The sequence below is a fragment of the Eublepharis macularius genome, chromosome 12 (genome assembly GCF_028583425.1).
Source record: "Eublepharis macularius isolate TG4126 chromosome 12, MPM_Emac_v1.0, whole genome shotgun sequence".
Taxonomy (NCBI): domain Eukaryota; kingdom Metazoa; phylum Chordata; class Lepidosauria; order Squamata; family Eublepharidae; genus Eublepharis; species Eublepharis macularius.
In genome coordinates this window covers 54,392,969-54,418,459 of record NC_072801.1, presented here as the reverse complement: position 1 = coordinate 54,418,459, position 25,491 = coordinate 54,392,969, and the positions used below count along the sequence as shown (strand labels likewise).

General features: G+C 45.0%; 1 protein-coding gene across 1 annotated transcript in view; it reads left to right on the top strand.

Annotated features, from left to right (window-relative positions):
- Window positions 1–25,491, top strand: part of LOC129338555 (uncharacterized) — a 177,061-nt gene that overhangs the window by 16,340 nt on the left and 135,230 nt on the right. Inside the window, exons 7-14 of the mRNA XM_054992877.1 lie at window positions 663–905; window positions 2,567–2,881; window positions 5,265–5,570; window positions 7,134–7,448; window positions 8,827–9,132; window positions 11,102–11,416; window positions 12,315–12,620; window positions 20,934–21,263. Of these exons, the coding sequence (XP_054848852.1) occupies window positions 663–905; window positions 2,567–2,881; window positions 5,265–5,570; window positions 7,134–7,448; window positions 8,827–9,132; window positions 11,102–11,416; window positions 12,315–12,620; window positions 20,934–21,263 (2,436 nt within the window). The remainder of the gene's footprint in view (window positions 1–662; window positions 906–2,566; window positions 2,882–5,264; window positions 5,571–7,133; window positions 7,449–8,826; window positions 9,133–11,101; window positions 11,417–12,314; window positions 12,621–20,933; window positions 21,264–25,491) is intronic.

Here is a 25,491-nt window from a genome sequence, read left to right as displayed (position 1 = left end):
ACCCAAAGCAAAATCAATCAACAAACCAAAAATGCCACAACATCACACAGACAGACAGACAGACAGACAGACAGACAGACAAAACCCTTCCAAAGTACCAAGCAGGGCAAAATGCTCTAGAGATTAAAATAATAATAAAAAGCTCTTTGCAGGTTCATCAATAAATTTAAAATTTACAGTTTAAAATATAGAATACAGTCTGGAAGAGCCATAATGTCCTATTAGAATTCAAAATGGCTAAAAGAGTAGCTCCTAAGAGTCAAAACAGGGGAAATGGTTTTTACATCTCTTCAGAGCTTTTTTTCTGAGAAAAGAGGTGGTGGAACTCAATGGATTGCCCTGGGAGAAAATGGTCACATGGCTGGTGGCCCCGCCCCCTGATCTCCAGACAGAGGGGAGTTTAGACTCCCCTCTGTCTGGAGATCAGGGAGCGGGGCCACCAGCCATGTGACCATTTTCAAGAGGTTCCAGAACCCTGTTCCACCACATTCCAGCTGAAAAAAAGCCCTGTATCTCTTTATGAAAAAGAAACACCTGATACAAACAAGCCCAGCCTCCTTAGCTGTAAGGACTGAGACATTCAACATTCTTGCCCAAAACTTTTTCCTTGATGAGTTGCATTTTCCTTGATGAACATTCTTCAATATTTTGATTTCCCTCAGCCCTCAGACTGGTGAATGGCTCAACTAACTGCTCTGGGAGAGTGGAGATGTTCCACAATCATCAATGGGGGACCATATGCGATGACTCTTGGAGCATGAGAGAAGCTGAAGCTGTCTGCAGAAATGTAGGCTGTGGTGCTGCTTTAAAAATCCATAAAAAGGCCTGGTTTGGACAGGGATCAGGACCCATCTTGGGTCCTGATAGCTGTCACCACGGAGATGATGTTGGTCTGGAGTGTGCAGGTAATCCATACTTTGGGCTTCATTTCCAGAAAAAGAAATGTTTGTCTAGAAACAAAAAATTCTCAAGTATAAAGCCATCCTTTAATTTTAAATATGTGGAGACTGTTTCCTCTATATTAGTGATAAGGGAAAATTGCAGTCTGAAGGTGTTTTGGAACAATTTCATCTGTTCTTCATATATGCCTTGAGAAAGAGTTAATAGGTAAGATAGAAATACCTGTAACTTGAGACCATTCCTGGATCCAAGTCTCCTTACCAGAAAATGTAGCTTACAATTTGATTGCAACTTAGAACTAAGATTTGTCATAAAATTAATAAATGAATGAGAGTTGCCACACTGTTTCACTTTGGAGCCAGGGAAAGGTGGAGTTTGGCGAGGATATAAAATCACTTCTGGGTGACACTCTAGTATTTTTTCCCTACTATCTATGGTAGATTCATAGAAACATGGGGGAATTCATAGAGGGTTACAATGCCATTTTCCAGCCATTTTCCCTCCAATTTTCTTCAATTTCCCACAGATAAGTGATTACTGGAGCTGAGGGTAGGGCAAAAAGTAAGCCTAGTAAGAATCCATCCACTAACTTTTTTGCCCTGGTTCTCATTTAAAATAGTGTGCCAAGCCACTCATGTACTATTATAGGACTACCTGAACTATCCATAAGTCACATCCTCTTGCAAGAGTTAAGCCACCATTTGTGTTGCCTTGACAGTAATAAATCAGAAATGGTGGCCAAGTTCTCATAAAAAGAATGAATCTCATAGTAGTTCAGAAACTGGCATTCACAGCTTCCTTTACTGCTTTAAAGAGGCCTGGGGGAACTAAGGGGAATGGAGGGTTATCCCCAGAGCAGGGTTCCTGAGCAGCTGCGGAGCAAGCGTGCATGGCTGCTGACGGGTTGCTTGAGAAATGGGAGACAGCCACCTTTCAAAAAGCTGCCATCTAAAGCAACTACTTCAGGTCTCCTCATTAGAGACCCAACCTTGATAGTAAAGCTTGATATAGAAAGATGCAGCAAGCATGTTAATATCGCTATTTCATCCCTCATTAGCTAGAACAATGGAAGAAAAGAGCAGTATTTTGCCCAGTTAACCTCCCAGGCAAAATAAAATCTTCAGATATTGCTCCCCCCCCCCAAATCCACTAGGAATAGAACTTTTAAAAATAAATGTGTGCCAGCAAACAGCCCAAACGGACACTATGTGACATGCCCAGAATCTGTCCAACTGGGTCAGTTTTGGAGCCAGTCTTCCGGTCAACACATCCAAACGGGACAACAGGTTAGGGATGAGCTTTGTACATTTTATATCTGATTAGTTCCAGAGAGACAACTTCTCAACTGGACAATAGCCCTTACATTCCAAGAGATGGAATTTAGAGCTTTCTGGATTTTATAAGCAATTCAGACAGGCCAAAGACCCCCTTGTAAAAGAAAGGTAAAGAAGTGATGGGCAGTAAAAACAAAAGCAAAGAGAGAATGTTCTGAAACTCAGCATATTGACACCTGGGCATCAGGCATAATGGGTAGTCCACAAGCCCTGGATTTGCTAGATCAGAGGGAAGCATTTTATATCATGGCAATGAATGGGACCTGTATAGCCATTATACAAAAAAATTCTCAGAAATATTGTCAATTTGTTATTGTCTGTCTTCTTCTCAGAACCACTTGAGATCAGGTTAGTCAATGGCACTGTTAACTGCTCTGGAAGAATAGAGGTATACTATAAGACACTTTGGGGAACTATATGCGATGATAATTGGGACCTTGAAGATGCCAGTGTCGTGTGTCATTATCTTGGGTGTGGAACTTCTAGATCAGCCCCACGAGGTTCTCATTTTGGAGCAGGACTTGGCCTCATCTGGCTAGATGAAGTTAGCTGCACAGGGACAGAAAATGCCATCAGCGAATGCCCTGCAAGTCAATGGGGGAAGCATGACTGTTCCCACAGTAAAGATGCCGGAGTTATATGCACAGGTAAGATGCACTTGCATAAATTCAGAACTGGATTTATTGATGTATGAAACATATATGGATTGGGGTCAGCATACTTGAAGGACCACTTACTCCCTTATGAACCTATCTGACCACTGTGGTCATCTTTGAAGGTCTTGTTTGGGTTCCCCCGCTTTCTGAGATTACGTGAATCGTAACCCAGGAGAGGGCCTTATCAGTTGTGTCACTAAAACTCTGGAACTCTCTTCCTAAAAACAGCAGGACATGTCCAGTGGCACTTCAGAGACCAACAAGATGTTCAGAGTATAAGCTTTTGAGAACGGAGCTCTGACTCTTGAAAACTTGCACTCGGAAAATCATGTTGGTCTCTGAAGTGCCACTGGACATGTCCTGCTGTTCTACTGCAGAACAACACAGATACCCACCTAAACTCTCCCTAGGGAGATTTGCCTGTTCCCTTCTACTGCTGTTGTCTGCCAGCAATGCCCTCCCCTTGGAACTCTGGCTCCAGGAATCTGTTTCTATCTATTTAGTTATCTTAAATTGCTGATTTATGTCATAGAATTATAAATAATTTATCAAATAAACATCTGGTCCATACTCATGGTGGGGCCAGGGGAATCAGCAGTGGGGAAAGAACAACAAAAAGTCTGTCAGGCCAATAACATGACATGACTTCTGGGTAAAATCTTGAAGCGATTTCAGTCATTTCTCGGAATTGCCATAAACTCCATGGTTTTACCATAGAGTTTGGAGTGATCCCTAAAGAGGCATGACATAATTTCTGAGTTTCCCTAGAGGTGACATCATGCCATTGCTAACAGCCACCCCCCGTTGACTCCACTCCATCATCCCTGCTAATTGCCAGACCTTGCCTAGCAACCACACCTTGAGAGGCTGGATTTATTTCTTTGTTTTGTTCGCATTACTTCTAGCTTGCCTGTCTCCCAAAATATTCATTTATCCTTCATTTGCTTCTATACACATATATAATCAGCCCAGGAGATTCTGACTGAGGACTTTTCTGCACCGGACTTTTTCACTTGTTCTAGCCCCATGCGGCATCGATTTCTCTCCAGAGCACTACACTCATGGTCAAAACAACCCTTTTCAATCTCCAAACTTCTTACCAAACTATTTTGTGTTCTGCATGGAGTAAGGCTGCATCTGCCACAGAATTGATCTTTCTTGGCTTTTCTGTGGGTTTCTCCCTCTGCATACATCCCATTTTTTTTTTCAAGTGAAGTCAAACAAGGGCTCTTTTGAAGTGCATAATGCTTTCTTCCGTGCAAGGCCTGGCCTTGGCCCTGCCTTTCACCCACCCCTTTATTCCTGATTTTTTAAAAAATAAATAACTTGCAACACAGGTGCCTTAAATGAAAAAAAAACCCTTGTAACTGTGTGTGTGTGTTTGTGTGGAAGGGGAAACACAGCAATATGGCTAACTCAAAAACTCTGCTGAGAGTCCTGAATCTTATTTGATATTTTAAGATTTCCCTCTGTGTTGCTGTACTTTTTAGTCCACTCTTTTTTGGCTTTTTTTAAAAAAAAGAATTATACAGAAATGTTGCAACTTTGATGCCATTTTTTTTTAAAACCTTAATCTTGTAAGTGTCCTCACTGATCAACTGAGGAAACTGACAAGCCCTCACCTGATCTGCTGACAACACTAACATGTTCCCCAGAAAGCCTGCAGCAAAAATAGGGCAATTTTCTAGTGCAGAAAAAATAAGTAGACACCGTACCCTCAAATGTGGAAATACAGAAGCCCAATGCAAATTGGATCCTTAATAGATCAAATAGTCAGAAAACCTGGTTTGAGTGTACACGTAGAAAAGATCTGAATGGTATTCAGTTTACTTTCAGCTTTGCCATCTTCTCACTGAGGGGTACGGGATCTCATTATTCCAACTGCTGTTGCCCACAGCAGCTCAGCTAGGCAGTGGAAGGAAATGCCCGGCAAAAACGGAGGGGAATCAGCACCTTCAGTATGATGATGTTGCTTCTGCAGCAACCGGAATTGACATCATCATGATGGCTGATGCTCTAGCATTTACCCAAAATTCTATGGTTAAACATCTTGCTAGAGTGTTAGCCCCACAGCAATGAAGTGGGTTGCCTCAGAAGTAATTCCATTGTGGTAGTGATGACGAACACTCCCCAGCAATCTGGAAGTCCCCATCTTCTATCTTTCACCAGTTATCAAAATGTGCCTGGCAATCATCGCTTTGACCTGCATCACATATATCCCTTCCCTATCTTAGTTGAAGAGTCTTTTAAGCACTTTCTCCACATACTAATTGTACCTCAGCCAGACTTGTGAATCCCTACACACAAAAGGATACGCACGGAAGTTCTTATTAAGTTTGTTCCATGGCTGTAACATTTTTTTCTTTCTCAACAGAGATCCGTCTAACACATGGCTTAAATCATTGCTCAGGGAGAGTTGAAGTATATCACAACAAGCAGTGGGGGACCATTTGTGATAATGGCTGGGATTTACAGGATGCCCAAGTTGTGTGCCGAGAGCTAAACTGTGGAGATGTCTCATCAGCATTAGTCAAAGCACACTATGGCCCTGGACCTGGTAATATCTGGCTGGACAGAGTTAACTGCACTGGAAATGAGACAGCACTCAGAGAATGTCCCAAAAGTCCTTGGGGCGAGCATAGCTGTGACCATGGAGGTGTTGTGAGCATAGTGTGCTCAGGTAATTTTGTATGATATTGTGTTAAAGTAAATTTGACTGTCAAGGAGAAACTAGATGATGAAAATCTTCTGAAGGGAAAATATGGTTGTACACAAATAACTCCACAAATTATTGGCAGACAGTGCTATTAATTAAAACAGAATTCAAAACAAGCTATTTTCAGTCATTATGGAAATGCATACTAAAAGCCTGACTGACATGTGTACAAGCACAAGCTATATGTGATTTTTGCAATACATGCAATTTTTGTCTGAAAAGGGCAAAACTCATATTTTCAGATTCAGTAGAGGTGTCCTAGAACAAGGCTTCAAATAAACACATTGTCCCTTTTGGACAAAAGAGCAGTTGGATATTCAAGGGATGGAGAGTGAGGATTCAGGCTATGATCTTAATGCTTTGTCTTGTCAGCTTCCTATACTGAGCTGGTATGTCAATTTAGGCATGCAGATAGCACATGATAGGAGAGGCAGAAACATAATGATAAAAGGACTTTACTGTGGAAGCGTTCAAGTTCTGTGCAGCTTTTCATGATATTGGATGTTTCCTAAAAAGATGGAGTGGGGGAGATACAATGAAATCTTACGTTTCCTTCCTGCTTTAGGACATTAGAGAACCAGTGTGTTTTGGCCTGGTATTAGATATTTGATCAACTGCTGGCTTTTGTATTTTCAGTGGGATGCCTCCGTATTTCATTTCTTCTTCCCAGAAGGCCAAGGGTGAAAACTGACAGCAGTAGCACTTTAAATTGACATACCAGCTCAGTATAGGAAGCTGACAAGACAAAGCATTAAGATCATAGCCTGAATCCTCACTCTCCATCCCTTGAATATCCACCTGATTAATAGTTCTGGAGAACTTGAATGCCGCATCATAAGTTTTATTAGGAACAAGTTCCAAAATGCCACCAAATGGTGTACAGGCTTCTGCTTGTGGATTTTGCTTAGGATGAATGCAGTTGCCTGAAACTCCTTAGGCTCCTTCTTTCCTAAAAACTGGCTACTGAAACAGCCAAACCTATTTTCTTCAGCTCCTGCCCAAGCAAATGTCTGTTGGTCATATCCCGGCAGCCTTTAAAATCTACTTATGAATGATCAGTGAAGCCAGCATCTTCTAGCTGTCAATGGCTGTTAAAAAAATATCATTAGCTATCAGGGGGGTTAATTAAAAAGTTTAAAGATACTGTTTTTTCTGCAACAGTTAAGCACACTGAATAGATATTCTCAGTAACTTATCTAGCAACATTTAAAGGCAGATCAGCATGAGACTGAGAAATACCAGTTCAACTAAGACCTTGCTTTAGCCATTATATTTGTTAGCTTGCATGAGATAGTGGCCTTTCTTCCCAGGACTTTCAAGCAAAGATCACAAGAATCTACCCTGGGGTTAGCCCGAATGCCTGCTTTCTTTCTGCATCGCTTTCACAATTGTCAACTACCCATTTGAGTAGTCTCAGTTGAATGGATTGCCTCCCTTGACTGGGAATAAAAAGAAGAGAGGATGAGGGCTTGGGAGGGGTAGGACAATGGGTGAAGAAATAACAGTTAACTCCTTTAACCATTCCAGACCTAAAGGAGATCAGATTGGTGAATGGTTCAAACATATGCTCCGGAAGAGTTGAAGTGCTCCACAATGACCAGTGGGGAACTGTGTGTGATGATGACTGGGATATCAACAGTGCCCAAGTAGTGTGCCGAGAACTTGGCTGTGGAAGAGCAATATCAGCCCCACATGGAGCACACTTTGGAGAAGGAAAAGATCCCATCTGGTTGGATGGTGTGGAATGTAAAGGGACAGAAGCTGCCCTCAGGGACTGCCGGCTAAAGCCTTGGGGAGAACATAATTGCCATCATGGAGAAGATGCTGGTGTGGTGTGCTCAGGTAATGCGTGGGGATTTACTAAAAGGTGCAAAATTGTGGTTTTGGGAACTGAATAGAGTGTTCTCAGTTTTCTTATCAGTTCAACAGATAGGAATATAGTTCCACAGTAATGTAGTCATTAAACTAAATATAGTTTTTATATATGTTTGTTTAACAGAATTCTTTCAGCATCCAGAATCTAATCTCAATGGCTACATTTAAAAAAAAAAACTTTTTTACTAAGATGTCCCTTTGCCTCTCAGCTCTTCTGCTGAATCAGCTAGTATTGTAGCCAAGAGTGGAGCAAGCAACTTATTTACAGTAACTACAAAATAACAACACATGGAGTTGGATCTAGGATGCTTTTTCACTCAATTTCCTCCTACTCGCCTCTTTGTTACAGCCCCTACGCTGTCCAGCCCTCCCATCATCCCCAGAATAGGCTTCAACACTCTGGGGAAGGGGAACCCTCCTTTCTTTCTCACCTGTAGAAAACCTGGTTAGCTCCAGTCCATCGGCTACATTCTCTATCATCCTGCAGCGACAGTGACACAATCAGTCATTTGAAGGGATATGCTTGTAATCTATCCCCAAGGACTGCTGATGGTGAAATGTGTAAAAGCTCTCCTATACTTTGGGACACTTAAGATAATTTAGGGTTTCTTTAATAGTTTGTACAGTGCTTAAGAACTGTGAAGTATAGATCCAAGAATAAACGTGAACAAGGTTTATTTGCCATGTCACACATATTCTGGTAATTTATATTGCAAATCTTTTATTTGACTAATGCTCAGGCCTTCTCTAAATTGTAAAACAGAATGCTGGGATAGAAAATCCAGTACTATTATTTTCTGGGATTATAAAATTCTTGCATTTGTTTATAAATACATATTTCAGTATGAAACAACCATTATTTATTTATTTATTTATAGTCTGCCTTTCTCACTGAGACTCAAGGCAGATTACATAGCATGAGCAGTACAGTCAGTATCAGGAACATTTCCATTAAAGAATAGATTTCTAGGGCAAATAGCCCCAAGTTTATGGCTGCAACCCTTGCCATATCTGCTAATGAACATGATCCTAGTTCAAGATTCATTGGTGCCATTGTTATACATTTAGGAAGTACAAGAATATCACTAAGGATTCAACCATATTTATTTATTTATTTAACAAAATTATAGCCTGCCTTTCTGTCCACATAAGGGCTATCAAGCTACCTAACAAATTAAAACATACATAACATTTTAAAATGATTAAGACAACCTAAACAATAATAACACATCATTAAATCAGTTAAAACCAAAGCTGAAAACACTCATAAGTGAAACATTCAAAATTCTGACCCATCACTTCTTTCCCTGATGGGCTGTATTCTTCAATATTTGCTTTCCTTCAGTCCTCAGATTAGTGAATGGTTCAAGTCACTGCTCTGGGAGAGTGGAGATATTACACAATAAGCAATGGGCAACCATATGCGATGACCACTGGGGTATGAAAGAAGCTGAAGTTGTCTGCAGAGAAATAGGCTGTGGTGCTGCTTTAAAAGCCCATACCAAAGCCTGGTTCGGACATGGATCAGGGCCCATCTGGGCAAGTGACATCAACTGTGTTGGAACTGAAACTTCCTTCAGTGAATGCACATCATCGAGCTCTTTGGGTCTTAGTAACTGTCACCATGGAGATGTTGGTGTGGAGTGTGCAGGTAATCCATACTTTATTTTTTATTTCCAGAAAAATAAATGTGTGTTTGCCTCAAAAAATAACTTTTCAGTTGCAACCCTTCCACTAATCCCTAGTTTCCTCCACAAAGGGATGTGATTTTGTGTTACTGGTACAGCTGCAGATAAAGCATAGTTTCAAGAGAGCTTCCACATGGCCAGTTTTTCTGTATGTTCTCAGTTCCAGTCCCCCAGAAGAGGCCAACCTCCCCCCCCCATGGCAATCAGTGTATGCATTTTTTTAAAAAAAAGACCCTAGAAGTGTCTTTTGATAGACACTAGAAGTGTCATTGATGAACTATTGTAACAATAGGTGTAACAGGGTTTTTTTTACTGCCAGCTTTGTCTGTGAAAAAATGTGAGAAGCTTGTTAATATGGCAGTTTCCTCCTTCATTAGTCGGAACAACAAAACATGTGCTCAGTATTCAGCCCAATTAAAATATTGGACAGAATACTTCCTCTGGATGGTGCCACCCACCCATTAGTTAACCCACAAGGGCAAGGATTTTCTTCTACAAATAAAAACTAGGAATGTGGGACTGCTAACAGCTCAAACAGACATTAGATGGCTTGCCCAACTGTTGAATTGCATCAGTTTTAGAGCCAGTCTTCCAGTCAACGTATCAAAATAGGGTTACCAGTCCCCCTATGCGAGCAAGGGATCTCCCGCTCCCAGCTTCCACCCCCCCGACACCATTCACCTGGCTTGTGGGAGGGAAGGCAGGGAAATAGGCCTTCTGGGCAAGGTCCTGGTGTGGCAACATCATTCTAAGGAGTGGCATCATCGCACAGGCCCCAGGAGCACTCCTACACATTGTGCAGGGCTGATTTGGGCCTCAAATGAACTGCAGAAGTGCTCCAAGGACCGGCAAGATGATGTCACTCCCAGAAGTGATGTTGTCGTGCAGGACCAAGGAGCACTACCATGATTTGCACCAAGCTGATTTGGCAAAGCCCACATGTGGGAAGACTCTGAAGGTGAGTGGTGGGTCCCCTCATTCCACTGGGAGGGTAAGATTGCCTGGCAATCCTACATTTAAACAAGACAGCAGATTAAGCCTGAATGCTGCATATTTCATATTAGGCCCAGAAAGTCAACTTCTCAACAGGACATTAACCCTTATATTCCAAGAGACAGAATCCAGAGCTTTCTGAATTCCACAAGCTAGCCAGGCCATATCTCCCATTGTAAAGGAAAGGAAGTAAAGAACCAATGGCCATTAAAGAGAAAAGAAAAAAATAATATTCATGTAATTCAGCATATTAATATGTAGATAAGGTGTTATGGAATGTTAATTTCCCTATAGCGACAACAAATTAAACCCACACACCAGGGTATCAGGTAGCCTTGCCAGGCTACAGGTGGGGCCTGGAGCCCCCTCCTCCCTGAATTACACCTGATTTCCAGAATACAGGCATCTATGCTACTGGAGGAAAAGGCTGCTTTACAGAGTGGACTCTATGGTATTATACCTCACTGAGGTACCTTCCCACCCGTTTCTGCTCACCTCATACGTCACCCCAGATATCCAAGAATCTCCCAACCCAGAGATGGCAACTCTCATATCACACCTCTGCTCTTCTCTCTCCTCCTTTGAAATGGGACCCCTAAGACTTTCTCTTTCATCTGGCATTTTCAATAAGCTTTCCAAAACAATATTAGAGACAATGGTTGTTGTGGGTTTTCTGGGCTGTATTGCCGTGGTCTTGGCATTGGAGTTCCTGACGTTTCGCCAGCAGCTGTGGCTGGCATCTTCAGAGGTTAGCACCAAAAGACAGAGATCTCTCAGGGACAGTTTAGAGACAGTTATGCTGCTCAAGATCTGAACTTGGCTTGTCAGATCAGAGAGATGTATTTTGTATCACAGCAACAAATGGGGGGTCATGCAGATTGTACAGAAAAAAAGTGCTCAAAAATATTGATAATTGAATAGCGTTTGTCTGTTTCTAAGAACTACCTGAAATAAGATTAGTGAGTGGCCACAGTCGCTGCTCTGGAAGAGTTGAGATATACCATGAAACACTTTGGGGAACCGTGTGTGATGACGATTGGGACCTGGAAGATGCCAAAGTTGTTTGTCGTTATCTTGGCTGTGGAACTGCTTTATCAGCCCCACGAAATTCTCATTTTGGAGGCGGATCTGGTCCCATATGGCTGGATGATGTTAACTGCACAGGGACAGAAAATGCCATAAGACATTGCCCTGCAAAGTGGTGGGGGAAGCATGACTGTTCCCACCGTGAAGATGCTGGTGTAGTATGTGGAGGTAAGATACATCCATGTAAATTTAAAACTTGTTTCTGCAGTCTGAATAATTCATTTTATTCATTTATTTCAAATTGCTGATTTATGCCATAGAATCATAAAAGGACAAGCAATTGCAAAGCTGTCTAGTCCAACCACGTAATGAAAGGCTGAACGGGACTCTGCCCATTGCTGTCTCTGATCACCAACTCTAAAGCCCTCTATGCTTGAAATATATAACTGTAGTTAAAATGCTGAATGAACACTTTTGCCTCCAGCCAGTCCTGGAGGAAGCAACAGCAAGTGAAACCATCCCTTTCTGCAAACTGTAGCAAACATTAGATTGATGAAGCTGGTCTATTTTGAAGGCTATATTCCGATGAGTTATGCCTGCTGCAGTTAGCTGTAGCATCCAAAGCAAAAATGTAGAGGGGTGGGGGAGTCTGTACAGCTGCAGAACAAAGAATGCTTGATGCAACAAACTGAACCAATCTACAAGTCACAAACTACTGCTTCCTTCTATTTTAACAGAAAAGGCAGCAATTAACATACCCATGTGATGTGTGTAAATGATCTAGTTTACTTATGCTATGGTAAAGATATCCTTTCTCAGTCTTGGTTAATGTGTGTTCAACAGTTTTCTCTGAAGGCTTAATGGGTTGGAGTGGTCTGTGTATGTGATACCAAGAGAAGGCTAGCGGATGGGCCCAAATAGTTTTAATGATAGTGAGAGAGAAGTATGGCCACCAAAAAAGGCCAAAATGGCAATCAATGGGACGGGAATGGACAAAAGACAAGTGGAGCAAGGACTATAAACAGGAGGAAGATTGGGCAAGACTGAGTGAATAGCAGACTTGATCAAATCCATTGTTATGTTTAGTCCATGGTTATTGTAAATTTCACCTTTTCTGTCTGTTCAGAGATCCGTCTAATAAATGGCTCAAATCACTGCTCTGGGAGAGTCGAAGTGTATCACAATGACCAATGGGGGACCATTTGTGATGATGGATGGGATCTACAAGATGCCCAAGTGGTTTGCCGAGAGCTAAACTGTGGAGATGCCACATCAGCATTAGGCGGAGCTCACTATGGCCAAGGATCTGGTACCGTTTGGTTGGACAGAGTTAACTGCATTGGAAATGAGACAGCACTCAGAGAATGTCCCAAAAGTTCTTGGGGTGAGCATAGCTGTGACCATGGAAGAGATGCGAGTGTGATGTGCTCAGGTAATTATATACAACTAGAAACAAAGCCCATTGTGGCGGGGGGGGGGGAATACAATGGGCTCTAGAAAGGGGAGAGAGGGCAGGCAGGGATTCCCTTCTCCTCCATCACTGATCCCAGCCAGTGAAGGAAGGGGGTGGGCATTGCCACCTGCTCCACACCTGATCTCAGCAACGTGAAAGGGTGGTGGGTTTTGCTACTTGCTGCATGCCTGATACAGGCCAGGTAAAGGGGGGCAGGCACTGCCACCTGCTCCGCTCCTGATCCCAGCTGGGTGAAGGGAAAACGGGCATTGCTTTCTGCTCTGCACTTGATTATGGCTGTGTTAAGGTGGGCAGGCATTGCTGCCTGTTCCAAGCTTGATCCCAGCTGGGTGAAGGGGGGTGAGCATTGCCACCGGTTCCCTGCTCCTCACCTGATCCCAACAGGTGAAGGCGGGTAGTGGGCTTCGCTATGTGCTCCACTCCTGATCACAACTGGGTAAAGGGGGTGTGGGCATTGCCACCTTCTCTGCTCCTGATTCTGGCAGGTTGAAGTGGGGGGCAGAGATTGCTGCCAGCTTGGCGCCTGATACTGACAGGGTGAAGATGGGGTGGGCATTGCTGCCTGCTCAGTGCCTTATTCCAGCAGGTTGAAGGGGGTGGGCATCACCACCTGCTCCATTTCTTGTCCTGGCTGCTGAAGGGAATTGCCTTCTGATCTGTGCCTGATTCCACCAAGGTGAAGGCACAAGGTGGGCATTGCCACCTGCTCCACTCCTGATTACAGCTGGGTGAAGGGGGTGGGCATTACCATCTGCTCTGCTCATAATACCAGCTGGGTTAAGGCAGAGAGTGGGCATAGCCACCTGATACCGTGCCTGATACCGACAGGGTGAAGATGGGGTGGGCAGTGCCGTCTGCTCAGTGCCTTATTCCAGTAGGCTGAAGGGGGTGGGCATTGCCACCTGCTCCACTTCTTATCCCAGCTGGGTGAAGGGAAAAAGGGAATTGCCTCCTGCTCTGTGCCTGATCCCACTCAGGTGAAGGTGATGGGTGGGCAGTGGCACCTGCTGCACTCCTGATCCCAGCTAGGTGAAGGGGGTGGGCATTGCCATCTGCTCTGCTCCTGATTCCACCCCTTGCTCCACTCCTAATACCAGCTGGGTTAAGGCATAGAGTAGGCATAGCCACCTGCTCCACTCCTGATCCCAGCTGGGTGAAGGGGGTGGGCATTGGCACCTGCATTGCTCCTAATACCAGCTGGGTTAAGGCAGGGTGGGGCATTGCCACCTTCTCTGCTCCTAATGCCCATTGTGATAAGGTGGGGGTGGGCATTGCCACTTGCTTCTAATACAAGGTTGCTTAAGGTGGGGCAGGCATTGCTACCTTCTCTGTGCCTAATATCAACTGGGTTAAGGCAGGAGTGGGCATTACCACCTGCTCCACTCTTGATCCCAGCTGGCTAAAGGGGGCAGGCATTGCCACCTGCTCCACTCCTAATACCACCTGGGTTAGGGTGGGGGCAGGCATTGCCACCTGCTCTGCTCCTAATACCAGCTGGGTTAAGGCAGGGGGTGGGAATTGCCACTTGCTCTGCTCCTAATACCAGCTGGCTGAAGGGGGCAGGCATTTCCACCTGCTCTGCCTCTAATACCAGCAGGGTTAAGGTGGGGGTGTGCATTGCCACCAGCTTCACTCCTATTACCGGCTGTGTTAAGGCAGGAAGTGTTAAGGTGGGAAGTGGGCATTGCCACCTCCTCCACTCCTAATACCGGCTGGGTTAAAGTGGAGAGTGGCCATAACCACCTGCTCTGCTGCTGATCCCAGCTGGGTGAAGGGGGGAGGGCATTGCCACCTGCTCTGCTCCTAATATCAGCTGGGTTAAGGTGGGGGGCTGGCATTGTCACCTGCGCCGCTTCTAATACCAGCTGGTTTAAGGTGGGGGTGGGCATTACTACCTGCTCTGCTCTTAATTCCCGTAATACAAATTAACACAAAAATAACAATTGACAAGTAGAATATACAGCAGTAAACGCTGACTAATTTAAATCGTCCCTGATTTCAGGCAATAAACATATGAATACACAAACTGGGAAACAGAATGGAATGTATTGGAGCTAGAACATTCTAGCTCAGTCATACAAACGTATGTACACTGTCCGAGGGGCAGCGGCGCCACACCCTCGGACTCCGCGGTCCCCACCCCCTCCCACGCGCCCGCCCACGCCGACACCCACCTGCGGCCCCCGGAGTCGGCCGGGAGATGCGCCGGGAGGGACGCTGGCAGGGCCGCGGAACCGTTGTCTGGCCAGGAGGGACTCGCCACCCCTCCGGCGGAGCTGACGGCCGCGGCCGCCGACCCGCCGAGGCCGGGGACCCGGCGCCGAGCGGCAAACGGCCGCGAATGGAGGAGGCCGTCAACCCGGGCGCGGGCGCAGCCCCGGCAGCCAGGGCCCGCGCCGGCGGGACGCCGCGGCCATGGGCAAGGCAAGGAGCGGCCGCCCAGGAAGCCGGGCCACGGCGAGACGCCCGCGCCGGCGCAGAGCTCCAACGGGGCCTACAACCCCCAGAAGGCCAAGGGGGAGGGCGGGCGCAGCCGGCAGAAGGACGGCCTGTGCGGCCAACCGCCGAGGCCAGCTAGAGGGGGAGGAAGAGGCCGGGAACAGGGCAAGGAGGAAGAGGGGCGGGAGCAGGGACAAGGCAGCCAATGGGGCCAGGGCAGATGGGGCAGCAGGATGTGGCTGCGCCTGGCCCAGGTGGTGGGAATGACACTGGGGGCGGGCACTGGGAGTGAGGGGTGGGGTTGGCCATAAGGAGAGGGGGTATTTAGAGGAGGTGAAACCCCAGGCCGAGGAAGAGGAAGTCACGTGTGACTGGGCCAGTTCACCCTGACGTTAGAAGGGTGACTGGCCGGGTGGAGCTAATTGCTGGCTGGCAGCGCCAGACCAGACGGTGGCCGCCCATCTGAGGCCTTGAGGGGGGACGCGCTCCAGTGGTCGAGTCGGCCCTCACCCGGGGGACCCTCCCCAATTTCCCGACAAAGACCCAGCATGGACCCGCCGGGGGTGTCCCGCACCGACCCGCCGCCACCCCCGCCACAAGGGGGCGCCCACACTCGTGACAAAGTGGTGGAGAATGCAGGCACTGATCCCGCCGTGAAGCGACCGGTGCCACGCCTACCCGCCCCGCCAGGGTGGTCCCATGCCCGGAGCTACCTGCGTCCGTCTGCCTTCAGGCCGTCCCTGCCGGGAACCTCCCTCCGGGCCGACCTCCCAGAACCCATGGATCAAGCGGCTGCCGGCGCCGCTGCGGCCCCCGGGCCCACCGGTCCGCCCGCCCCAGATTTGAGCCAGCTGGGCCAATGGATGGCGGAGCAGCAGGTGCGGCTCCTACGGGACCTGAAGGCTCAACAGCAGGAGTCCCAGGCCACCCTCCTACGCAGGTTGGCCCAAGCCCTGAATGGAGGAGCGGCTGGCGCGCCGCTTGGCCCGAGTCAAGGGGCCCCCTTTCAGTTAACAAAGCTGGGCGAGGCGGACGAGATTGACGCCTACCTGGAGGCGTTCGAACGAACCGCGGAGGCCGCCCAGTGGCCCCAAGCCCAGTGGCCCCAAGCCGCCCAGTGGCCTCGGACATACACTAATTACAATTTGCAACAAAATTTGCCAATTAGCAGATATCCAAGTGTAAAGTCTTTGCACAAATATATAAATAGCTTAGCTCAAGAGCAGATATCCGAATACCAAGTCTGTGTCCCGCTGTATCGACAGCTGGAAAAGGGGGGATTCCCAACTTCTCCCTGGGGAATCCTTTGTTGATTAAAGCTTCCGACATGATTCCGGTTGTTGTCCTGTTTCGTAATCCCCTTTATCACAGGAAATTAGGTCATTTCTGCAAAGTAGTATTGTGTAAGAAATCTGCTGAGTTCATAAACATAACAAGTATTGTATGGCATAATAGTCTCATGTACTCACTGCGTCCCAGCACTCAGATTCACGACCACAAATAATGCTTGGTCACTGGCTGGTGACGCCCACCTTCACACTGAACCCTTTTAACTAACTGGAGCCACTCCCTGTAGACACATTTAAAGGTACAGAGTACCCCTACCACGTGTAGCACCACAGGAGTTGTCTACATCATTGCCTCTTTACTATTAGATGCTCTTAATTCCAGCTGGGTTAAGGTGAGGGGCGGGTATTGCCACCTGTTCCACTCCTAATACCAGCTGGCTGAAGGAGGTGGGCATTGCCACCTGCTCCGCTACTAATATCAGCTGGGTTAAGGTGGGGGGTGGGCATTGCCATCTGCTCCGCACCTAATACTAGCCGGGTTAGGCACGGGGAGGGCACTGCCACCTGCTTCGCTCCTGTTCCAGGCCTGGGCTTCCCACCACGGCATGTTTTCTGGAGTGATATGGTGAGTTACCTGGGTGTTCCTCTGTGGCAGCGCCCTCTGGTGGTGCACCAGGGTATAAAGTGAGTTGTCTGAAACATGCTTATTCAATTATATAGTAAGATATCATTTAAATAGGGAATTGATCATAGAACCAAGTTTCCAGGGCAGCTGACTTTAAATCAAAATTCATTTTCTTGCAGTACATCTGACATCCAAAGAAAATTTTTTGGATAAAGTGAGTTGTGTAAGACTTCTGAAGAAAAAAAGGATTTTTACACCCAAATTATTTCAGGAATAATTGGCAGACATCCAGAAAAATAATGTTACTATATACAACAGAAGCCACATAATACCTTTTATTGGGATCAGCCAGAATGACACAAAATAAGTCGTTTCCAGTTGTTATGATCATGCATAAAGAAAGTTGGGCAATATGGGATGCCTGTGCTACACACAATCTTCCTAATACTTGTCACTGCCATTCTTCTTCAAATATTCAGCTTCAGTACAAGCATATCAGAACCCTCAATGCCCTCATACATGTGCACCAGTGCTGCAAATACAGTCATTTTATCATAACCAACAAGGACTACAATGTGGATGTTTTCATGTTCCCCACAGCTGTTCATTAGGCCCATATGTTTATAAAAGAGACGTGACAAAAGAGACATTTCTCCACTACTGTCATCCTTTTAAGTAGAGATGGGCACGGAATGAGGAAAAAACAAAATGAGTGTTTTGTGTTTCGTCACATTCCATGAATCACGAATCATGAACTTTCATGAAACTGTCCTGTTTCGTGAAATGATTTGTTAGTTTTGTGATTTGTCAGAACCTAGGGCACTTCAATGGCCGCCTTCATACCCAAAGATGCCAAACTCGTAGGGAGACTTCAGCAGGCTCTCCTCCACCCACCCACACCAAGAACAAATGCCCTAAATAAGAATATAAGCAAAGAAAATTAAAGAAAAAAAGTTAGGCCTCAGTCAAGCTAGGCCACAGAGCCAGGCTGGGGTTGGGTAGGGTGGAGGAAAGAAGGCACCCTCACCCAATGACCATCCCAGCAAGGCCAAGAGCTGAAAATAAGAAAGAGGTTTTTCAGTCTCTTTTAAAGCAGCAGCAAATCCAGCCCAAAGATCCTAATTCCACTCTCTCACTCCATATCCCAGCAACAGGTCCTCCCACTCCCTCTGTCTACTGTAACTGAAAAGCATGAGGCAGAGAGCTGTGCCTTACATAAGAAATGCTCACATGGAGCAGAACAGGAGCTCTCTGGTTGGCAGATAGACCTGCCTAACAGGATTTGGAGAGATGAGATTGGTGTTTCCATGGCTACAGGAGGTCCATCTCCTCACTTGCCTAGGGGATTAACCCCCCTGCTTCTCATTGTATAGGGCAGAATGGAAACTCTCCAGTTGGCAGGGAGAGCTGCCTATCAAGTTTATGTGGGCTAAGATTGGGGTTTCCAATGGCAACAACAAGTCTGCAGACATTCCAGGCCTGTGTTGCCTAGGGAATCAATGGATGCCAGCCTGTCTGGCATCATGAATTATTCACGAATTGAACAAATCAGCCAAAAAAGTCGTGAATTTCGTGAAAACTGTGGCCTCACAAAATGCGTTTCACGAAATATGAATCAGCCCAATTCATCACAAAATTTGATTTGTGTTTTGATTCGTGCTCATGTCTACTTTTAAGGAACCTGTGGTTCCACCTGGTGTTAGAGAAACAGCTAATTAACAGCTTGTTTTTGTATTTTCAGTGGATAGCTCCATATTTTGCTTCTTTGTCCCAGAATACAAAGGATACAATTTAACAACAGTACCATTTAAATCTACATACCTGCTCAACTTGTATGCTATAGAATAACAACAGGGAGGCTCCCTCACAAAGAAGATCAATTATATAAGCAGTGTAAATTGCATGTGGAGGGCAAATAGGATTGCCAGGCATGGCCATGTCTCTCTCACCAGGGAAAGACAAAGTATATATAACATCATGATAAATCAGACCACTTCCAGATTGGATTATTTCCTCCCCCCACCCGGTAGTTTTTAGATCTGCTAGAGTTTTTTCCAGAAAGACTTAAACGTTTCCCCACTGGATTCTCAATGTTGTGGTTTTTTTACATCATATTTGCCCATAGGAACTGACCTGTTTGTCCAGAAGGAAATTGTTGTGATTGCAAGCATTACATTCGAGGCTGAGCAAGTGGATAAGCCCAGGATGGTATTACCGGTGTTATTAGGTCCCGTAATTAAAGTTGCCAACATTTAAATTGATCCATAAAGTCATTATCCCTGTAATATCAATCTCCAAGTAATTATTTTAGTGACTTATTTAAAACATGTTTACATATCCTTTCAACCCAGCATATCACAGGCAATTTGTGGAGACCCAACAGGGTTTTCAAGACAAGACATGTTCAAAGTGATTCACCATGCCCTGTAACAACCCTGGACTTTCTTGGTGATCCCTCATACCAGTACTAATCAGGGCTGACCCTGCTTAGTGTCCAAGGTTGATGAGATTGGGCTAGCCTGTGTCATCCAGGTTAGGGGAAAGCATGCCTAGATAGATATAAAATGATTCAAATCAATTAAAGCAAAGAGAGAGACATGAACAGGAAGGAAGGTCAATAAGAATTAGTGAGGAAAATCCAGGCAAAACAGAAAAATCTTCACCTGCTGCAAGATGACAGCAATAGAAAGGGACAGTCAAATCTCCCTGTGGAAGGAATTCCACAATTTTGGTGCCAAGACCAAGAAGGCCTTTTCTTGTGTTGCCACCAGTCTAGTCACAGTTGGCATCTGAAGCAGGGGCTCCCAAGATTACTCTAGTGGTCAGGTACATTGATATAGGAGTAGACAGTCCTTATAAAGTGTTGTTATTTAACTTCCTGCTGTGAAAAGCTTCAACTATTTCAACTCAAGTGTCCCTTTAGAACATTTTTTCTTTGTACATTTGGCAACCTTACTCATAAAAATATTGTCAGGGGGTATATGGGGACAAAGCTAGCAAATTTTGTTGTAATCATGCTGCATCAGTAATCATATAATACTACCCCCCCATCTAAATCTGGAGAAGTGAAATCTAAATCATAAAAGCTTATGAGAACCACAGACAAGGGGTAAAAAGGCTCCTCCTGCCTTTCTCTCTCCTCAGAGGGCCAAGCTACACATGACGAATGACACTTGAACGGCAAGTGGATTGAGTGGAGGGCAAGTGAACAGGGAGAAATACACTTGCCATTCAAGTGTCATTCGTCATGTGTAGCTTGGCCCAGAGTGGTCCATCACAGAGACAAGGGAACAAGTATTTTAAATGTGTGCTCCCCCAATGTACATCTGACTACAAGCCCAGTCGCATACCCATGACATGACAGGTGTATAGTTTGGCCTTAAAAAATAGTAGCTGACCTAAGAATACATTTTTGCTTGCATTAGAAAGCCACCAATGGAAAGGGCCTTAGCAGACAAGACTTTCAAGCAGTGAGCACCGAACTCTAGTCTGGGATCAACACAGAGGAATAAATTCTGTTTGGCTTTGCTTCCACAATAGCCAGCTACCTGTTTGAATAGCCTCCGTTGAATACAATGATGTCCTCAAATGGAATTAAAAAGAGAATGAGCAACAGTGGTCAGAGGGTGTGGAGTAGAGAACTAACAGTCACCTTGGTGTAGCGGTTAAGAGCACGGGACTCTAATCTGGAGAGCCGGGTTTGATTCCCCACTCCTCCACTCAAAGCTGGCTGGGTGACCTTGGTCTAGTCACAGTTCTCTGGAGCGCTCTCAGCCCCACCCACCTCACAGGGTGTTTTGTTGTGGGGATAATGGTAACATACTTTGTAAACTGCTCTGAGTGGGCATTAAGTTGTCCTGAAGGGTGGTATATAAATCGAACATTGTTGTTGTTGTTGTTGTTATTCAACCATTTCAGACCCGAGAGAGATCAGATTGGTGAACGGTTCCAACAGGTGCTCTGGGAGAGTTGAGGTGCTCCACAATGACCAGTGGGGGACCGTGTGTGATGATGACTGGAATATGAAGAATGCGCAAGTCGTGTGCAGAGAACTTGGCTGTGGAAAAGCAGTATCAGCCCCACATGGAGCTCACTTTGGAGATGGGAGTGGTCGCATTTGGCTGGATGATGTCAAATGTAAAGGGAGCGAAGTTTCCCTCAAGGACTGCTGGTTAAAATCTTGGGGAAAACATAACTGCAACCATGAAGAAGATGCTGGTGTGGTGTGCTCAGGTAATGTGGAGGCAGGTACTAGAGGGCCCTGAACTGTGACACTGGTCACTGGTTACCATAAGAACAGCCATGACTGTTCATCAACATCAGATTAGTCAAAAAATTTATAGCTGCAAACCATGACAAGAGAAGGATGCACAGTTTGCAAAGCAACTGAAAAGTGATAAGGATGTTGTGGCCACAGTTTACATTCTGCTTGAGGAGTCTCTGGGCCAAGCTACACATGATGAAAGACACTTGCCTGGCAAGTGGATTGAGTGGAGGGCAAGTGAACAGGGAGAAATACACTTGCCGTTCAAGTGTCATTCGTCATGTGTAGCTTGGCCCTCTGTTTCTCCATTGGGAAAAATATGACTATATAGAAGGGCTTCATGCAAGTTTCCTCAACAGGCCAAACAGCAACTCCCTAAGTTTCAGGTTGGGGAAATGGTGTGAGCAGGAGGCTTTGAGCCCTCTTTCTTCTTTCATTGCTATTTCAAATCACATTGGGTCAATAGATGGATCTAGGAATCAAGTTCCCAGCAGAGAACCCCCCCAAGCACATCTGTTCTACAGGAATGCATGACATGTTGCTAGATGCTCTGCAAATGCTCCTGGGGCTGGTTGTACTGCGGCAAACAATGAGCTTGTTGCTGTTGTCTAAACTGTGCTGCTCCACTCATGAGCCTTGCTCCTTTCTGTACTTTGACTGTATCATGACAATGCTTGCTGTTTCCCGCAGCCACTGCTGTTCAGGCAAGATAATGACGTGCAATAATCACTTCTGCCCAAAAAGTGGTCAATGAGGAGAAGCCACTGTAGTAGCACTGTGGCAGTGTGCTATTTAAGAAAGAGGAGAAGAAAGGTTAGATGGGGTCCCATCCTAATGCTGCTGATATTGAGAAAGACAGGTGCCAGAGTTGCGTGGAGCCAGGCAGCAGCAGAGTCACGCAGGCCTTCAAAATTTTGCAACCCCTAGTCCCTGTCCCCCAGCAACCCTCCACCCACACTCATGCCTCACCATTTCTGCATTGCTTTCATAAAGGCTAACTCTTCACTGGAGTATCTACAGCTGAATGGACATTCATCCCCTCTCAATGGAGACAGAAACAAGAGAGAACGAGCAAGCCTAGATCCAGAAACCTTCTACAGGAAATGTGAGCTCGTCCAGTACTGAGGGTTAGTTATCCAGCCCTATTGCTTGAGAAATATATTACATGGAAAACGTCTGACTTCCCCACATAAAAGAATATTGCAATGACGCAACAAGAATTATCAATACCATAATGCATCTAATGAAACACTTCCTGGTTCCCCTTTTACTGTGTTTTTATTGTATCCCTTTATTAATCTTTCAGTATTTTAATATTGTTTTAAAATTGTTTTTGAGACACATTTGAGCCAGGGGTCCTAATGGAGTTGAAAGATGGCATATAAATTTATGATATAAAATAAAATAAATACAGCTTGTTTTATAAATAAAGTCTACTTTTGAGTTCCTATGCAATGTTTTCATTCTATGCACTGTTTGTGCTTCAAAAGCTAATTTAAAAACCCTCAAATATCTCAACAGGGAAATACTACTTCTACTTCTAAAATTAAATCATCTGTAAAAGCCCAACTGTTTTAGTTGATACCTTTTCTTATATTGATTATGTCATATATAAATGCCCACATACATGTGCCGCTACCAAGCCAAGCATCCTCATCCTATTCTTGTGTATATCTGAGCAGGATATAAAACCATAGAGTCCCCCTTCCAAATAGCCATTTTCTGCAGGGGAACTGATCTCTGTCATCTGGAGATCTGTTGTAATTCCAGGAGATCCCCAGGACCCAATGAGAGGTTGGCTTGGCAACCCTGTGCCTGACAGACTGCAGCAAACATTGGACTGAGCTGTCCAAAAGAGTCAACATATGAAGCTGTTTTAGAGTGAAGAGGATCACTTCTCCATCTAGCCAAGTCTAGTTTAGCAGGCAGTAGGTCTCCAAATTTCCCCTTCTGGAGTGGCTTGAATTTGGTGATATCAAGATACCAAATCCAAACTACTAAAAAACTTTGTTCCACACATTTTATCCAAAGCATCTATTATGTTTGGAAGTAGATACCCATCTTGGAAAGTTGTTTGTTTAGTCTCCTGTAGACAATATAAATACTGAAAAATTTCACTGGGTTATTTAAAATAACTGTTAGGAGAGTCGAGGGTGATGTAGCATGTTCTATAAAGTCTTTTTCCAGCAGGTAAGATAAATTTTCTTTCACGGTGGTCAATATACTTAAAGGGATTTGATGTGGAGGTTGCTTCACTGGCACACTCCCTAGCTTTAGCACAATCTGATGGTGCACTTTATCATATCTCCCAAGATCTTTGTTACTGTATCAAAACAAACTTGCATACTCTAGGAGTTTCTGTGCCAGTTACTTCTTACCCATGCCTTCCTCTTCTGCTTCTTTCAACTCAGTACGCTGTTCACTTACTCACTTCGTTTCACCACAGCTGTTAATTTTCACAACTTGAAAAGTGTCTGAGGGCCAAGCTACAAGAGACGAATGACACTTGAACGGCAAGTGTATTTCTCCCTGTTCACTTGCCCTCCACTCAATCCACTTGCCGTTCAAGTGTCATTCATCACTTGTAGCTTGGCCCTCAGACATCAGTTACCTTAGACACTGTCCCTAAAGTCTGATTGTTTGTGAGTTTTACTTCTTGGTAGTAATGTTAAGTGCTCTAACCCAGAACTCCCTTTTTGGCCAAGCTTGAAACAAGGTTCTATTGAACAACAAGCCTGGATGGATGGTGTTGGGTTCAAATAATCCAGTACTTCCCATTCAGCAACTGTTAAACCTCAATACTAGGGCATGATGTCTAGACTTCACCAGGACTTTCTTATGAGCCTCTACAGAAAGCATTTCCCCTTTCTCACTAAGCTGACAGGTGTAGGCCTCCCTACAGCTTGTAGGCTGCTGACTTCTGAGGTACAGATTTTTCTCAATGTTCACAGTCAGGAGAGGTAACTGGAAATTATCTAAGAACAAATGTGTTCTTCTGACAGTGACAGGGCAAGCATCCTTGTAATCCCCCCAATCTTCTCCAAGAACTGCCACACTAAAAAACTCTGAGGAGTCTATGAAATTGTTCCTTCTGCTTACAGTGGCTTGGTACCCTTTAACTGAATACGTATTCAGTGAGGGTAGAAAGGTATGTTCCTGCAAGGTAGGAAAGGCATGGCAAAGCTAGTGTTTTATTCCTTCACAAATACCACAGCAATTCCTGGGCACCAAAGACAAGATCGAGAATTAACTCTTTCCACCAGTTAAGCAAGACTGTGGGCCAAGCTACATATGACGAATGACACTTGAACGGCAAGTGGATTGAGTGGAGAGCAAGTGAACAGGGAGAAATACACTTGCCATTCAAGTGTCATTCGTCATGTGTAGCTTGGCCCTGAGACAGAATTCATGATGAGTACGGAACCTGAGGTTCCTTAGAACTAAGGTTACCAACCACCAGATGGAGTTCTCCCTGATCTCCAGACTACAGAGATCTGTTTTCCTGGGGGAAATGGCAGCTTTGGAAGGGGGTGGTGGTTATTATGGTATAATATCTCTTCTGAAGTTCCTTTCTTTCCATGAAACCCAGCCTCCCCAGGACTTCCTTCAACATTTTTTATTACATTCCCCATCCTCATCTGGCAATTCTACTTAGGATATCACATCTTAGGATATCACCAATTTCACAAAGCACCACAATCAAACTAGATGGTAAATCTTATTAAGGTTGTTTTTGTACTAGATATTTGATACAGTTTTAAATTGTTTATAGATTGTCATGAACTTATACAAGGTAGTTTGTCTGTTTGTATGTGTTGAAAAATTACATATTAATAATTGAGATACTCATTTATGATAACTGCAAGTTTTTTTTAAAGGACTATAAATGCAGGAGACAGCAGAGCTAGGCTGGGGGCCAAGTTAACCTTGATGAGGCACCTCCCAGTTTGCTTCAGCCTCTTCCCAGCATTTGGCCTCCAGTCCCAACTAGAGATGGGCATGAACAGCAATACCAACTAAAAAAAGCCACGAACAGCCCACTCAGCTGTTCACGAACAAGCTGTTTGTAAGGCCCCATTCTAAATGAACAGGTGGTCGTTGCAAGCCTCCTTAGTTGCTGTTCGTTGAGCCAGACAGTCTGGCACCTGCAGTCAATTCCCTTGGTAACTGGGGGCAGGGACTGCCTGAACTCTGTCTGAACTCCTCCAGTTG